Source organism: Ctenopharyngodon idella, chromosome 8 (assembly GCF_019924925.1).
Source record: "Ctenopharyngodon idella isolate HZGC_01 chromosome 8, HZGC01, whole genome shotgun sequence".
Lineage (NCBI taxonomy): Eukaryota > Metazoa > Chordata > Actinopteri > Cypriniformes > Xenocyprididae > Ctenopharyngodon > Ctenopharyngodon idella.
In genome coordinates, this window is record NC_067227.1 from 22,050,869 (window position 1) to 22,069,085 (window position 18,217).

The 18,217-nt window shown below is 35.5% G+C and overlaps 1 protein-coding gene across 2 annotated transcripts in view; it reads left to right on the top strand.

Moving 5' to 3' along the window:
• The window catches only part of ipo11 (importin 11), a 161,813-nt gene that overhangs the window by 18,613 nt on the left and 124,983 nt on the right, over window positions 1-18,217 (top strand). For both annotated transcript variants that reach the window (XM_051902948.1, XM_051902949.1), the window contains exons 5-6: window positions 1,751-1,954; window positions 17,870-18,002. In XM_051902948.1, coding sequence (XP_051758908.1) covers window positions 1,751-1,954; window positions 17,870-18,002 — 337 coding nt within the window. The remainder of the gene's footprint in view (window positions 1-1,750; window positions 1,955-17,869; window positions 18,003-18,217) is intronic.

Genomic DNA, 18,217 nt, shown 5'->3' on the forward strand with positions numbered 1-18,217 from the left:
GGGAATGTGGAGGTAAACGCAGGCAATTTTTGTTGACAAGTTAAAAATAGAGAAACATCTTTTAAACACTCATTAATCATAATATTTTTCTAATTTCTTACAGTTTTTTTTCACTACATTTGTTTCTGTGTTGTGCAGGGTTTTTGGATGGGATGGTATTGCACACTATTTAGTTTATTATTGGGTAATGAATGTGCTCAATTCTTGTTGTGGAGTAACGTCACATGCACATTAAAATTAATTGTAGGCTTAACAGTGCTTTTTCATTATAGACCATGGCTGACACTGCACAAATATCTAGAGACTTTAGTGAATGAAGTAGATGTAATACACAAACACTGCCCTGTTGTTTCCATATTGGATGAAGACATGGAAACAAAATGTGAGAATACATATGTAAATAAATGTATAGAAGCATGTTTCCGACGAAATAAAAAATAAAAAAGGTAATTGTGACTTTTTATCTCACTCTTCTGACTTTATTCTTGCAATTATGAGTTTATATCTCACAATTCTGAGAAATTAAGTCACCATTCTGACTTATTTCCTCGCTATTGTGAGTTTATATCTATCAATTCTTACTTTTTTTTTTTCTCAGAATTGTGAGATTTAAACTTCTAACTTTTTCTTGCAATTGCAAGTTTATATTTTGCAATTCTGAGAAAATAGTGAGCTGGCAATTTGACTTTTTTTTCTTGCAATTGAGAGTTTATATATCTCAATTCTGAAAAAATTGCAATGATTTTTTTTATACATTTATTTATTTATTTATTTTATCTGTTTTTTTTTCCGGTAGCTCAACTGTAGGGTTTAAACAGGCATAATAGTGAAATGCATTGTAAGTTGCTTTGAAAAAAGTGTATGCTAAATGCATATTTGTAAATGAGAATTGATTTTGATATGTACAGAATGTACCACTAATTATTCCCATTATTACAAAACAGATCACTAGAATGGAACATTTTGGAACTTTGGTCTAATTTGCAATTATAATCTTGGTTAGAACATTGCTGTGTAATTTGCATTGAGTATGAGATAATCAGAACAGATTACTGTTTGGCCCAAAAAACAAAAACAAAAAAACAAAACATGCAAACAAAAACAACATAGTTTTTCATAGTTTCTGCCACCGAAACCATTGGTTACCCACTGCATGAACAATTCAGTATTTTTTTGGCCTACAAATCTCTCTTTAATATAAATATAGTTTAATAAAACTGTTAATTAGATGAATTCATTTTTTAAATGCACAATAAGTGGCTGCAATGACATTTTAGGACACTCCTTCCAGTTATCAGTGGGTGATTGTTGTTTTTTTAGCGAACAATTCTAAAATGTGTACATTTTACCTGATCCCCCTCAGTATTGAATATTTAGTTACATGTAAATATGGTGTAAGAAAATGAAATATGCTAAATTATAAGTCTTCTCCTTCATTACAGCCACAATGTCAAAGAGATTTGATTGCTTAAATTGCTGCTTTAATGGTGGTAACACTTCTGCATTTATGCATATTGGATTAATTAATTTAATTAAAATGGTTCATTTAAATCTCATAAGAGAAATCTTGTTTAAGACATGTTTGAAAGCCCTAAATGCCCACAGGAAATGAGGACTGTTACTTCAATAGTCATTCATTTCACATTTAAAAGAATATTTATACATTCACACAGGCAGCTGTGATGCTGTGATTGAAATCTGCTGCTGGACGTGTCCTTGAAATCCCTTTAAAGTTGCTTTTGTATTGCAGATTGCCACCCAGATAGCAGTGCTCATCGCTAAAGTGGCACGTCTGGACTGTCCTCGGCAGTGGCCCGAGCTGATTCCTATTCTGCTGGAGTCCGTGAAGGTCCAGGACAGTCTTCAGCAGCATAGAGCCCTTCTTACGTTCTACCACGTCACCAAAACTCTGGCCTCCAAACGCCTCGCCACCGATAGGAGACTCTTCCAGGATGTGAGTAGAGCCCTCATGCTTCTTACATTCATCTCTGTTATTTTCTGCTCAACCCTTTTCCTTAGAATTATCCCTGCTGGTCAGGATTGTTACATGTCGCATTTTGATTTTCTTTGTGCAAGGGATGATATTCAGTGAAATATTGATTTAATGTTTATTATGTAAGAAGAAAGACACCACAGAGTGATGCAAGAGAAATGAAACTAGCACAATGTAGGAGATTGGTTGCCTTGGACAATGGTCAAATGTGATTGACAAATCAAAATCAAGTATTTCTTAGAGCGTCATGGAAATTTTAAAATGGAACAAAAAAGGAAATTAATTAAATGTTAAAACTTCATGGAAATTCCCATAGTGAAAATATGACTCTTAAGTTAAAGGATTAGTTCACTTTAAAATGACCCTAAGCTTTACTCACCCTCAAGCCATCCTAGGTGTATATGAATTTCTTCTTTCGGATGAACACAATCGTAGTTATATTAATAAATATCCTGACGCATCTAAGCTTTATAATGGCAGTGAACGGGACCAATGAGTGTGAAGCTCAAGGAAGTGCATCCATCCATCATAAACGTACTCCACACGGCTCTGTGGGGTTCATAATAGCCTTCTGAAGCGAAGCGATGTATTTGTCTAAGAAAAATATCCATATTTAAGAAGTTATAAAGTAAAATTTCTAAAAATATCTTGCTTTGGATGGATGCACTTTCTTGAGCTTCATACTCTTTGATCACGTTCACTGCCATTGTAAAGCTTAGATGCGTTAGGATATTTATTAATATAACTCTGATTGTGTTCATCAGAAAGGAGAAAGTCATATACACCTAGGATGGCTTGAGGGTGAGTAAAGCTTGGGGTAATTTTCATTTTAAAGTGAACTAATCCTTTAAATAAAATTCTCGTCCAGTAATCACAACTGGAAAAATCATGGAAATTGATTTGTCAAAATGTGTGAGAAGCCTGTTGCTCTTATGGTTCCTAAATAATGTTGATATTAAAAAGGGACCTATAATGCCCTTTTACAAAGTCTCGATTTTTTTGTTTTTGGGGTCTGCTAGATTTTCATGTTTGTAGTTTTCATGCTTGAATGTTCAAAAATCACATTATTATACACATATTTTACATTATTGCAGCACCTTTATTCTCAGTCTGTCAGTAATGCTCTGTTTACTTCTGGTCTGTATGAAGCCCCTCAGCAATAATAGTAATAGTAATAATAATATTGTTGTAATGCATGTTGTAATGCATGTTTTAATGCATGCATTCAGGTAATAAACAAAGAATAATAGTAACACAATTATTAATAAAAATGATATATATACATAAAAAAAAAAAAACTATTTTGTGTACATGGCCAATTAAAGACGAAAACAGGTCGCACTTATTCTCTTTCAGGGTGTGTTTGCTGGGCATGACACCCGGATGTTATGCTGGTTTTATTCAACAGAGCTTTCTGCTCTCTTATTATTTCCCCTCTCATTTTTTTTGATTAGAGAGCATCTTGGCAACTTTCAGTGAAATAGACTATCATTCGTAATTTTTCCTGCTGTACAAGCACCCGCCTCTAGGAGGCATTGTTAAGCTGCGCACATGCATATCCTCTGCCCCAGTTCACTGAGCATCCCAGGAGATGTTCGAGCACTCCTGTGTGAAATATCAGCAGATGTTTTGACTTCGAGCTGCATCACATTTTTCCCTCTCTTCTGCATTTCACTGATGTTCTGACTGGCTGCTAGAATTGCAGAGATAAGACACCTGTACCATACCAAGTTGCAGGGAGACTCATAATTTTGACAAGTGATTTATCACTGGCATTTGTTCATATTAATGCAGGTCCTTTCTTCTCCTCTAAGAAATAATTTTCATTTGACCCCTGAAAAATCTTTTCTTAACGTCACAACCAGCCGACGGTGAAGAGCTTCCTCAGAACAGTGATTCCCAACCAGAAAATGATTTTGCTTTTGCTTTGTTAAACCTGTAAAAAAGAAATCATGACTTAATTAGATCTTGTTTATAAATAATTTCACTATTAATTCTTTCACTAGCACATTTCTGCATGAGCTCTCCTGAACCCTTAAAAGCTTATGCACTTCATTAAGAAAGAAACTGGAAAGTTTTTCTTCTACAGTATCTGTAATTTTAACTGAATTATTGTAATATTGGCCACTTTTTTATGAGTATAATGCTGAATAATATCCAAAATTAATGTGGCTGTCAGGGTACATGAGACAAAACAGTTTGGAAACACTAACTTAAAACACTAAATGGCACTAAATGACATTTTTCATTTTTTAATGTCCTATTTCTCATTGTACGTAGAACAAAATTAATATAAAAATTCTGCTGCAACATTTTATAATTATTTAACTCTTGCATTTAAAGAAATAGTTCACCCAAAAATGAAAATAAAAGAATATATTTTGAGAAATGTCTCCATATAAATGGAAGCACTGTTCGAATTTATGAATTTCTTCTGTGGAACATAAAAGAACATATTTTGAAGAATGTTGGTAACCAAACAGTTTTGGTTACCATTGATTTCCATTTATATGTAGACTTTTACCAAATATATTCTTTTTTTTTTTTTTTTTATTTGAATGAAATATCCCTTTAAGACTGCTGTTTGACATGCTGTTTAGAGGACAGGTTAATTTTGATATAGACTCATAAAGCACTGTCCAGGCTCACTGTAATAAAATAAGATTAATGTCTAGTGGGTGTGAGCAGGCTAACAAGACAGAATTGAGTGTCCATATGGGAACTATAGTCATCAGCCATAGTAATAAACAGATCTGATTTTATTGTGTAGGCATACGGCTCACTGCCGGCATCACATTAGCCTTGAGGTTTTCAGAGAGGAAATCCGTGACTCACTAATTCAAAGCAGAAGTGTGTTTCAGCACATCAGCAGAGCCACATATTATGTGGCATCTATGAATGCGGCACAAGTTCATTTTGAATTCATGACATGATGTGTCCAAAAGTGTGACTGATGTGACAAACATACAAGCAAGCTCCTCTCATCCAGGTGCTTGTTACATGGGATCTTCTGTGATTGTTGATGATCAGCAAGCATGTTTCATGCACAGTTATAATATGGGGTTTCAGTCATGAACTGCATTTTTTTAAATGTTTTTTTATAATGTTCTCTGAGGTCCACTTATAATGTTAGCAAATTTTACATCAAAAAAACATCCTAATTTAGAAGTAATTGGCTATTTTCTATCCTGTTTTCGACTCTCTCTGTGTAACACTCTTGTTTTTTAATAGGCGTGCCGCATTCACGACTTGGAAGTTAATGCCCACTGCTATGATTGGTAATAGTTTGCATATTAAAGTAATTTTAAATAATGTCCCCATCATTACACGTGTGCAATTCAGTGCGTTTACATGCACCCTCGTAATGCGATTATAATGGGATTTTGGCAATATTGCGGTTTAAACTTTACCTCATGTAAACGCAATACTTCAATTAAAGTAATGCGATTAAGCTCATAATCGTAGTAACTATAATCGCATTAAACTAGGTGGTGTACGCCTATTTTAATCGCAATAAACAGGCATGTAAACACCTTAATCACATTATTACCGCTCTGACCAAAGCGTGCATGTGCTTGGACGTACACGGATGCCGTGTGTTGTTCACACAACATCATGCATGAACTCTATGACATTATTCTGAAGTTTTGTCTTCACCGAATCGCTAAACTCTGTCAACACAAATTTCTCTGCTCCATATCTTCATCCGGACGGCGCGAAGAACGCGACGGCAGCGTAGGCAAACCCGGCATTGCGATGTTCATCACAGCGCCGAGTAATATCCAGTACGTCCAAAAAATTTATTTTGAATTTAATTCGAGTAGATTAAAACAGTGACCGGTAACATGCATACTGTATGCCTATCTGAGTGTGGTATAACCATACTTATTAGCGAATAATCAGAGTAATGAAAATTGCATGTAAACTGGAGTGAAGAGTTCTGCTTGTGTCATGTAAACATCTTACTGCGATTAGGACCTTACTCTTATTGTGAGAAATAATCGCATTATTGGTGCACATGTAAACGTAGTCAATCAGTACGTTTACATGGACAACAATATTCTGATGTTAACACAATTAAGACAATACTCTGATTAAGAAACTACCATGTAAACAGCGATTTTTGATTACCTTAATCCGGCTAAAGTCATACTCGAAGTAAGAACAAATCGAATTAAGACAGGTGGAGTATTCCTATTTTAGTCGCATTATCGGAGTGTATTATAGACATGTACACACCATAATCACGCTATTAACGTCACGTGGGTGTTTTCGCCGCATTTTGCGACAGGACACATAATACACACACGGCAGTGGTCAACCGTTTGGCGGCAAACGAGAGCAAGCTTCAAGCAAGAAGCCACAAATCAAATTCCTCTCACCTTATCTCTCTTCCAGTACCTCTGAGTTTGTTGCGGTGGCATGAATGAAATGTTGCCAAATGAAAGTACATAGGAGGCCTGTTGCTGGAGAATTTGTATCCATTGTCATCTGTTTACAGAGCCCTGCACATGAGAAGGAAAATAAATAGTAGGCTAAATCGTGTGCACAATTTATTTATTTTTTCTTGCATGTCATATGCGGGGCTCCGTATCTATTTGCATGTGTAGCATGTCAAATTATTAACTGCACTTAAAGCTTTCATAAAATTAAAAATGAAACACCCAAAACTGTATATGGTACCATAACGAAGACGAACTGTGTGGTGATATGTGAAATTCTGTAGAGAACGTCAGATGGCATGCTGTGGGGACGTAATGACGTTTGGCATTAATCATTCTATGTTCTATAACATGTAAAACGGGAACATGAAAGGAATATTCTAAAAGCAACTCATGTAAACACGTTAATCATAATATTGTCTTATTCAGAATAAGGTCAATAATTAGATTACTGCTGTCCATGTAAACGTAGTCAATGTCCCCGTTATTACACGTGTGGAATTGTTTTAAAAACTTCCGATGTTGAAAAATGGCAACCGGTGAAATTCAGCCATACACATTTGAGCCAGAATCTGATCCCGATTTAGAAGACAACAAACCTACACCTCAAATACCAAGGATACTCCAGTCTGCGACAGCGTGTTAATTAATCATCTTTATTTATATACATTCCTTATCCTTATGTATTTATGAGGTAGTTATTGCATTATATTAGTGTTTAAACGAAGACGCTACAGAAAGGTGTTTATCTCATTGAATCCTTTGCCAACTGTGGAAGATTAGCCACTTTTCCAAACGGTTCTAGGAACGGTAAGGAACGGTTCCAGTTATATTTCCAATTGAGATTGGTACAGCACGGCATTATTACAAACAGTTCTTGGCCCTTACATTTTCAGCATTGTTGGCTAACTGTGCTGGTAGAATGCGTGTAGTGATGTCGCCACTCAGGATTGGTCACTTGTTTGTTGCCTGGCTGGTTTCTCTGTAGCTGGCTAAGCTCACTATTTGAGCGACGTAAACACAAAATTAATAATACATTTAAAAGAAATAACTGATCCTCCATAATATGGTCGCCATTTACATATAATGCATCTGTAAACTCTTGTGTTAAAAAAGGCAACGACTGACACATTTGTATTACATTCCATTACGTTCTAGCCCCACAGTGGGAAAACAAAACCTTATCTGCACCGGCTGTGCTGGATTGTCACGGAATGAAACGGTCATTCGCTTTGTTGCTGGATTAATCCTGTGTTTGTGTCTCTCTCGTATTCACTCACCTCCTACTACATGCGTGAATTGGTGGGTGGGGCTAAAGAGGCAATGATGTAAAAAGCATTGATCTTCTGCACTATGACATAAAATCTTAGTCATTTATTTCTCATTTCATGCCCCCTTTAAAAATGAAGTTCAGAGTTTACTTTAAATACACGTTATAGACTAACAATACAAGATGTTTGGTCACTAGAAGAAATATTTTCTCTCAATATCAAGACATTGTTTAGATGATAAGAGTATTTTGTATATACTTTTTTTCCCCTCAGCAGCGCTTCAACGCAATGACAGTAGCTGTTTTAATATCCTGAGGTTTAAAGTCACTGGTGTTGAGACCACACAACAAACGTGCAATCTCTGTTTTTAAAAATGCTTGTCTCTGTTTTGAATGAGCATTTACAGAAAGAAAACATGTCTAAAGTTGTGCAGTTGTACAGTCAGTGTGGAGCTGACAGCGGTTGATATAATTGGTCTCTGAGTGCAAGGATGATATAAAAGGCATGGCAGTAACAAAGCAGAGCAAAAAGTAGTGAAGTGAAAAGCAATATGTTTTCATAGTTAAATAAAAAATAAAATATATTTTCTATGTATTTTTGTTTTTGTCTTGCTTTTCGTCATTTTGCATTGCTTTGTTTTGCAATATCATCTGTCAGTATATATTTCTATGTTTATCATTGTATCAAAGCAAATGAAATCAGATATACTATCAGATGGCTTGTATTTTGCATTGAAGCGAGCAGAATCTTCTTGCACTTGATGTGAACAAGCCTTAAAAGTGAGTCAGTGTTTTAAAGTAGTTTACAGGTACAATGATATCATGTGACATGTTTTCATTATGCTTCCCATCTGGTAAGAGATATGCCATAGTAAAACCCAGAGCGCTTATCCGTACACGTCGTGGGTCTTGAACCCCACAGCATCGTTTAATATTCAACAAGTGTTCACTTGCTTTTAGAGGCTCCTGGAGCTCAGTATAATTCTCCAGTGGTTGTATTGTAATGAGACTTGCCAGGTGCTTTGCTGTTGATAACTCCCAAGTCTAGAGGCCCAATACACCTCAAAGCTCCAGAACTGATATTTTTTATTTAGGCTAGGCACTGAACACCTGTCATAGGCATATTTAATTGTGTGAGCATGTGACAATCTTTATCTGGAGGTGGGGATTGTATGTAAACCATAACTGCATGCTGTATTCCTCAGTATTTAGCAACTTGGGAGCAAAGTTGCTTGTAATCTTACTTCTAGCTAATGAAACAGCACAGAAGCGTCTTCTGTTAAATGTTGATAAATTTGCAGCGAGCCTCTGTGTATTGTGAGGAATTAGCACAAATTTTCCCACCTGTCTTTGTTGAGATGTTTGACTGTGGTCCAGAAAAATGAAGGATTTTGCGAAAGTCTGCTTGGATATAAAGATGATGGTTTAGCTTTGCTCACCGTACCAATAGCAGCAATTTTTGTTTCAGGTAGTTTTGAGTCACTTCGAGGATTTATTTGCTAATAAACTTTAAGAAGTGAAATCTGCCTCTTTGCAGTAAAGCTACACATAGCGTGAAAATGGTGCTTTTTTCCCCTTCAGATTCTATTTGAGGCTTTGAGCCATTTTTCTGGTATGTCTTCTGTCTGATGTTGTAAATTAGTCTGCGTTTATTGAGCGCTTGAGTGAATTTACAATCTAGGTGAGGAATAGGAGTGATAAAATAAATCGTCATCAATGGGAGAAATCATATCAACCTTGACCATAGTGAAACTGGGACAAGCCCTTTAATGACAGTGGATATATCAGGTATTCCAGTATTTTATGTCAAACAAATCAGTGACGTGCAGAGGCCATCAGGTAGTTTTCAGGAAGAAGTATTCAGGTAAATAATAGCCTACAGCAGAAATTGAAGTTGTCTTGTTGTCTAAGTTGTTCCAATCTGGTGCCATTCGGCACAAATCATGTGCCGTTAAAAGAAACCCTATAACTATGAAGCCTTCTTAAATATAATGAAAAACCAAACTCTCCAGTCTCCATTCCATGTCGCCTAAATAGTTTCAAAACGGTGCAGTTCGTTTGTGCTCGGATCACCCAAAATGGATGTTAGGGCTGGAACAATGTGTTAACGTAATCAATGTAAATACGCCGATTAGCATGGAGTGTGTTGACATGTCGCACAGTTTATTTTGAAGCCCAAAAAATGCATCCATCCATAAAAATAATCCATGAGGCTCCAGGGGGTTAATAAAGGCCTATAATAACTGGCTTCCGGTAGACGGCCATATGCATTGTTTTGCGGCAAAAGAGTGACCTCTGATCTGACGCATGACGTAATGACGAGTGCGGAAGCGCCAGAGGATAGAGCAAAACAAAACACTGTTCACGTTTTAGAAGTCTAAAACGAGAAATTTTGAAGAGTCGGAGGGTTTCGATATAAGAGAAGAGGAGCTTGAGTTTGTTGCACATACCTATTTGTTTAAACCGCGAGAGGCGTCTAAACTTACGCTACTCCTACATCCTGCATCATATATTGCATCAGGGGTTACTCTTGTTGTGCAAGTCGACTTGCGCTGTATGTGTAAGGTCATCTGCTGGAAGCTAGTTATTTTAGTTTAAAATTTTTAAATAGGGGTTTTTTTTTTTTTTTCATACAAAAACCCATCCCTTCGCTTCAGAAGGCCTTTATTAACCCCCTGGAGCGTATGGATTATTTTTAATAAAATCAAATCCTTGATTTTAAAATCGTGCCCCATCCACTGCCATTATAAAGCTTGGAAAAGCTTGGAGCCAGGATATTTTTAAATATATCTCAGATTGTGTTCGTCTGAAAGAATATAGTCATATACACCTAGGATGGCTTGAGGGTGAGTAAATCATGGGATAATTTTCACTTTTGGGTGAACTAACCCTTTAACTAAAAGTTTAAGTCATGAAAATAATTAATAGATTAATCGATTATCAAAATAGTCGTTAGTTACAGCCCTAGTTCTAATCATCTAATGTCTATTCATTGTGGCACAAGAAGCAGGCCATGGTTGAAAGTAAACATTTACCATGGTGTATATCTATTCAAGTTAGACCAACAATTTAAAAAAAAAAAAAAACTTTCCCTGACCTCAATTTTGGGCGAGGGCAACTGGCGCCGAACAGCTCCTCATCCCCACTGCTAGTCTTCAATTGTGATTATTTTCTCTGTCAGTTGCAGAAGTTGTTGCAGAAGTTGATGTCAGTGCTGCCACACACATTTGTTAGGAAAAACTCTTGACTGTAAATCCAGAGTGTAGGTGAAATATTCAAGTTTCCATTAAGAGGCTACACTTAGTTTTAAAGTTTACTTATTTTACTGTGCTAAATTAGTTTGCAGAGGCAGGAAATAATTAGTTTGTGCTGATCCCTCCGTCTGACCTGTAGCATGACATACGCTGGTGCTTCTGTTAATGGTCATGTCACGTTTTGTACAGTGTTCTCAATGTGCTCGGTAATGATTGTGCTATGCAGAATTATTCTAAAAACAAGGCATATTATGTTATATCTTAAAAAGATGAGAAAAAAAAAGTTTCCATGGTAATTTGGTAATTACTGTACATTAAGCGCATTGTATATGCTTCTTATAATGAACCTAATGTGAACGTGTGCTCTCAGATGATTATTTCGGCAGTACCTTCACTCTGGCTTTTGGTAATTGCTGATCATTTCACCTGTTACTCGACTGTCTTGTCAAGCCCACGTCATACAATATAAATGCACAAATAATAACAACCCGACCCCCTCATACTATTGGAGAGGTTTTTTAAAATGTGTTTCATGGTCTACACATCATTTGCTCTCATTGCTCTCATCCTGGCCACCTGGTCTTTCCAACAGTTGCTACATTTGCACTACAAATGGCAAATAACTATGTTGAGCCTTTTGGCAAATGTAAACAGCATTTGCAGTGTAGCTCAAAATTTCAATACTAATTGTGCAGAAAAAAGTGATGTCTTTGGATGCACAAATTGGACACCTTTGGCATATTCTACAGATGGTCTTTCATCTGTAAAATGAGGACATTGACGTCTTTCAGAACAAGAACATTTGCATTTTGCAATATATCAAATAGCAGCCTACTGATTGAGATAGAAGAACTATGCGCTTCTGTTATTTATTATCCTTATTTTCGTATGAAAATAAGGATAATAAATGAGTGCTGCATGATGGACTTCTGAAATGATGTGGCAAAGGCACCTCTCTTGGAGGTTTTTTTTTTTTTTTTTTTTTCTAGTGTTCCAGTTCCATGTGAGGTTTATACTTATTTAAATACTTGAATATGTAATATTTAAAAATAAATTGCCTTTATTTAACACATTTTTAATTTGATGTAATTTTTTATTTTTATTTTATTTTATATGTTTGTAAACATGACTGAGTGATTATTATCATTTTATTAATGAGATTAATGGATGCAAAAGAGATGTCCTAAACTTTATTTGCTGGTGATCTTTTTCTATATCATTGTCCGTTTTTTTTCGGAGGAGACACCAGCTCCTTTAGCAGTGCCCCTGCAATAAATGCAGTTATCTGCAATGCATTGTGCAAAACCAAATGGGAATTTGTGATGTATGTAATTCCCAAGGTCACTTTTCAATGCATAGAAATCCTTTTTTATTGTCCTGTCCATTGTAGACAATTTCTATTACCTGGATTCTCCAAATGTCAGTTCACAAGATGTTCTGCATGTAGCGACATGTCGAGTGTATGTTTTGTCTTCTGCCATACTATGGCTATTGCTGTGGTGTAAATGATGTGCCACATGTGCAAGACCAAAGTATGTCCAGGGAAATACAGTATACTGCGATCACAACCTCATGTGTTAAAGCATCACTGACAGCAGATTAATATGATCCTGTTGAATTGGATTTGACAGAAGAAACCGTTCTGTGACCTCAATCGAAAGTCATTATTGATTGTTTTTAAGAAATTGTGTGATAAGAATGGTGATATTGTTTTTATGTGAAGTATAGTTAAATAAATATTGATATTGCTGCCTCTTTGTGATCTTACTTGTGGAAACTTACAGAACAAGCAGTATAAACAGTAATGCAACACCTTTGAGTTCTGATGTAATGTGGAGAAATGCAGTCTAAAAGTTAACCATCACTTAATTACTCTACTTTTTGATTCTTCCAGATTGTTCTTACAAAGTAGAGACTAATATTTTTTTCAGAACCCTATTGTATTGTCCTCATCCTATATAAATTGTATGTATTGATTTTTTTTCCCGATTTTAATCTGTTCTTATTTTGATGAACCGATATCGATTCTTGGGATTTAAGAATCAATATCAGTTCATCAAAATGAGAATCGATTAAAATCGAGAAATCAATATATACATTTTTTACTCTATGCTGTTTTCAGTTAATGAGTGAATAAATATTTGCGGTGTGCATCCCGTACAATAAATCGCAATAAGCTTTGTGCTTTGTTACTTTTTATATGAAACAAAGTCCCAGTTTTCAAATTTTGCCAATTGTATTATGAAATTCAATCAATAAATCAATAAATCGTTTTGGTGCCGTTTAATGTGGCTTGACGGGTCTCTGTTGCCATCTCAGATCAAGTGAAGTGGCACATGAACGGATCATCTCTTCAGCTTTACTACAAGTTACATCACAAAATAAACATGAATGAACATCAGAAGGTATGTTGAAAGATACAGTACAACTTACCGAAATCCGTAACGTCTCACATAATCTCTCGATCAGTGATTCAAATGCGGAAAAACGTCAAAAAATCATCTTGTAAACAATGTCATGTAATGTTACATTTACCCCAGAAAAGCCATTCAATGTGATAGTTAGCTTGAAAAATGAACTCCAGAGAACATTTCCCTAAATATATGCACTATGAGCATGAGCAGTTGTTTTTAATTTAAGTTATTGTATAATTTCAAGATTAACAGCAAAAACAGCATGGTCTGACTTTAGCTTTGTGAAATTATGCTTCATAAGGCTCTTGCAGAAAACAAAATCAGCAGACGGACTGAATGAAAATGCAAATTCACTCTTTGAGAGTAGGTGGTGCTTATTAAAAAGCAGTGATATAGCGTTTCCATGGTTACCGCTGTACACAATGCAGCGCTTCGTCGATAAATAGGCTACTACTTTATACGGAGATAAGAGGAAAAGCTATCAAACTTTTTTGAAGACAGTTCCCTTCAGAGATACCTTCATATCAACCCCAATTCAATATTTATTATATTTTTTTTATTTTTCGCGAACAGTGAGTTTGTGCATGGTACAGTATTTTCTCTGCTGGCGCGTCTGTTCTCCTCTTTGTGTCCGTATTCAGCGTGTATCTGTATTAACGTCCTGTTTACAGACATCAGAAATTATTACAAAGCACCTTGTTTGCCAGCCCGGAATAAAGATTGACCAAAAATAAAACTAAAAAACGTTTGGATTTATGACCAGTGGACTAGTGCATCTCTATTTTATTATTTTTTTTATTCTAGTTCAAATCATCCCGCGGGCCGGATTGGACACCTTTGTGGGCCGTATTCGGCCCGCAGGCCGTATGTTTGACACCCCTGGCTTAGGGTTAGTTCACCCTAAAATGAAAAAGTTATACAGGTTTGGAATAACATGCGGGTTACTAAATGAGGACCGAAGTTTTATTTTTGGTTGTAAACATATAGGATATACTATTGAACTCAATTATTTTTTTATTTTTATTTAAATTTTGACTGCTTTAACCATAATCCAACATTTGTTCCCAAATGATCTAGCTGTAACTAGCCAGAATATGTTATTCACACAAATCAGGGTTTTAAACCGTATACATCTGATAAGAGGGTTGCAAACCTCAGCCCCCCCCCACCTCTTTTCACTGACCGTTTGTCGAAAAAGGAAAAAAATATTTTCACACCAGTTTTTTTTTTTTCACCCTGTTCGTGTAAAGTGCCATATCCTTTTGTCACACCTTTTAATGCCTATAACACTGTGCATCTTTTTTTTTGTGCATCCAACTTTCTGTAAGATGTACTGAAACGGGTCATAAATTTTCACTTTCATGCATCTCTCATGGGGATTCAGTAAAGCATGTTGCCATAGTGATAAGAAGGCCAAGCCCCAGTCAGTGTAGATGTGTGCCTGTTCTAGGTATGGACTGCAAATTGCTTTTTTTTACAACCTCACTGCGAAACACGCCTTCTGTAATATTTTAGTAGAATATGACACTTTTCTCCATGAAGTGCATTTTAATAAATTTTTTTCTAATAACAGCTGCATTAGTGAGTTCTGCTTTAATACATGATAGTAATTTAATTGTACTTTCTTTCAAGTAGTCGTCATTATGTTGTTTCCTCCCCAGAAAGTGCCATTTATCATTATACAAAGTCATTTATTATGCAACTCATATATGTAATTAATGCTAATCATCATCTGCTATGCAAAACAGAAAACAGATTGAGTTTTTGTTCTTGTCTGGCAGCTCCTCTGAAGTGCTTTTCAAGGAAAGCATTCTGTGCTGCAGTCTTTGACGTGCTCGCGTCCTCTCTGGTGGTTTGAGAATATCTTTAAATGAACCGTGGAAGATATAACTGCTGACGTCTCACTGTCCTTAAGCTATGAAGAAAACATTTTTTCTGTGCACTGGATGATTTGGTAATGTGAACTGAATAAATCAGAGTTTTCTTCATAATGTGTGTTGGTTGTTTGGTTGGCCAGTTTTTGTTACAGATGCATTTTTTTGTCATTCTGAGATGTTTCTATTTTTGCTTTCCCCATAATGGAGATTTATGTTGACGCTGTAATGCCTGAAATAAATTAAGCTTTAAAAAATCACTGCCTTTTAGAAATATTTGGGTGCTGCCAAGTGAATGCTGATCTCATCCATTTATTATCGCAAAATAAACCCCTTCAGGTTTGTAGAAAATCACACTTATTTTGAATTAATGCATGACTAACTGTACTTTATTCTGTTAATTGCACAGCTGTTTAACAAATGAAGATATAGACTACAGTGGCATGAAATAATGATTTGAGTTAATTATTTTATTATCTAGATCTTATGTAGTTTATGTGGCTATTACGGACATAAAAAAAAAAAAAAAAAATTGCCCTATAGCATCAAGACAACGCTGCAACAATATTAATTTTAAAAATGTCATATCAATATCTTAATCTATTTAAATATTAATTACACTACCATTCAAAAGTTTGGGGTCACTAAGTTCAGAGGTGTAAAGTATTTGAGTAAATGTAATTAGTTATTGTACTTAAGTATCTTTTTGGCTACTTTGTAGTTGTACTGAGTATCAAATATATTAGCAACTTTTACTCTCTACTTGACTACATTTTTGAACAAGTAAATGTACTTTTTACTCCAATACATTTGTGATGAGTAATGCAATTATACATTACATTTTTCATTGCACCTAACTTTTTCTGCAGCAGTTTATTTCTGCTATAAAGAAGTGATATCGGCATCTAAGGTCATTGAAGGTAGTATATCTTGTGTGTTTTGCCTTTACTCACCCAAACTTGTCAACAAGACTACTTAATATGAATGCGAGTGCATTAGCAGGTAGTTGTTGAATCGCAGGTGTATGATTTATGAGATTAGGTCATGACTGCAGCTGGTGATGAGGTCGAAACCAGCACATCCAGTGCAAGTACACTTTGACTTTTTAATCTTACTTAAAATATTATATTCACTGCTATATTGACAAGACCTTTTTGATGAATTGGTTTATTTATGGCCTTTTTGAGCACTTGAGCTTAACTGAGACTTAAGAGTTTGTAGACGTTTAAGAGGCTGTTGTGTTGACCTTGATTTATTGCAATATTGAGGTGTTCAGTTTTATTTTGATTTTAGAAAATAAATATGATTTCACATCTTACAAATGAACTGTTTCCTATTTTCGCTGGCATGACTCTTAGTTGTCGAGGACTAGTGCATATTTTAGTCTACAAGTAGTGTTAAAATCAGATACTCTAAGACTTTTACTCAAGACGTATTGGAATTGGTGACTTGTAACTTGTAATGGAGTCATTTTCGCTGTAAGGTATCTGTACTTTTATAAACTTATGTTTTATAAACTTATGTTTTTAATTAATTAATAATTTTATTCAGCAAGGATGCTTTAAATCGATCAAAAGTAACCATACGAAAGAATTCTATTTCAAATGCTGTTCCTAAAATTTTATGTTCAAAGAATCCTGAGAGAGAGAGAAAAAAAAAAAAGAATCTTAAGGATCATGAAACACTGAAGACTCGAGTTATGCCCACTAAAGTGAGGCTTTGCCATTACAGAAAAAATACTAATTGGGAATGTATTAAAATAGAAAACAGATATTTTAAATTGTAATAATATTTCATGTACTATTTCTGTTTTTGAGCAAATAAATGCAGCTTTGATGAAAGACTCTTCTTTTAAAAACAAAAATAAATATTACTGACCTTTGAACAGAGTATATATTTTTAGTTTATTATTAATTTAGTTTGATAAGTCAAAGTAACTTTTTTTTTGTGAACTTTTTTGCTGATTTTACACTACAACGTCAATGCCTTGTTTTTTTTATTCTTATTTCCTCCAGCTCTTGTGCTTCTGAGTGATGTTTTTGTTTTCTGTTTTTTTCCCATTCATTTCTTTTTGTTTAACTGTATGATAAATGAGCAAAGCTCTCTCTCTCTCTCTCGCTCTCTCTCTCTCGCTCTCTCTCAGTCTTAGCAAATATTAGCTGATATTACAAACTGCATAGTAAAGAAATAAGGAAATAATGGAGATAATAATTAAAAAAACATTTTCATTACCTATAACTCCATTTAGTTAGTTGTTTAACTGCTCCAGTCATGGATTTCTTGCCTTTTGATGTCAAAAATTACATCAGGAATCATCAAAGAGCTGATGCAGCATCCAGAGGTGCAGGTAGAGTGAAAATGTGGTTTTCTCCCTCATGAAGAAAAGCATTTTGGGTAATCCTGCTGCTTATGTACAGTAGTAGCATTGGGTACTGGCTTTATCTGTCTTTGGTGCACCAAAGTAAAGTTAGCATAGTGGGCACATCATATCAAAGATGACTTTAAGCATATCTGCCAAATATCTCAATCAAATTGTAGCTCTGTCCTATGTTAATGCCCCCTAGTAAACCATCACAAAATGCTAATTTAGACCCTCTGTTATTGTGCTTCTGTTTTTTTTAGCTGGCGTCAAGCATCTATAGCTTTGCTTGCTCTCTGTGGAATCATCACACGGACACATTCCTACAGCAAATCTACGCTGGAGACCAACAGACTGCTCTTAGCTCCCTGGAGCGTACTCTGCTCTCTCTGAAAGGTACACACACACACACACACACACACACACACACGGCCAGTGCTGAAACACTTATGCTTCTTAGAAAATTTCCCAGCCTACGACTGCAGATTACAGACTTAAGCAGACTACACATAAAAGCACAGTCGCTGGTTGAGTTAATGTTGCAAACCACTCACTGCTCTTGACTGGATTATTTTAGTAGCTTTAAGCCCTCCGCAATCGAACGTGAACAG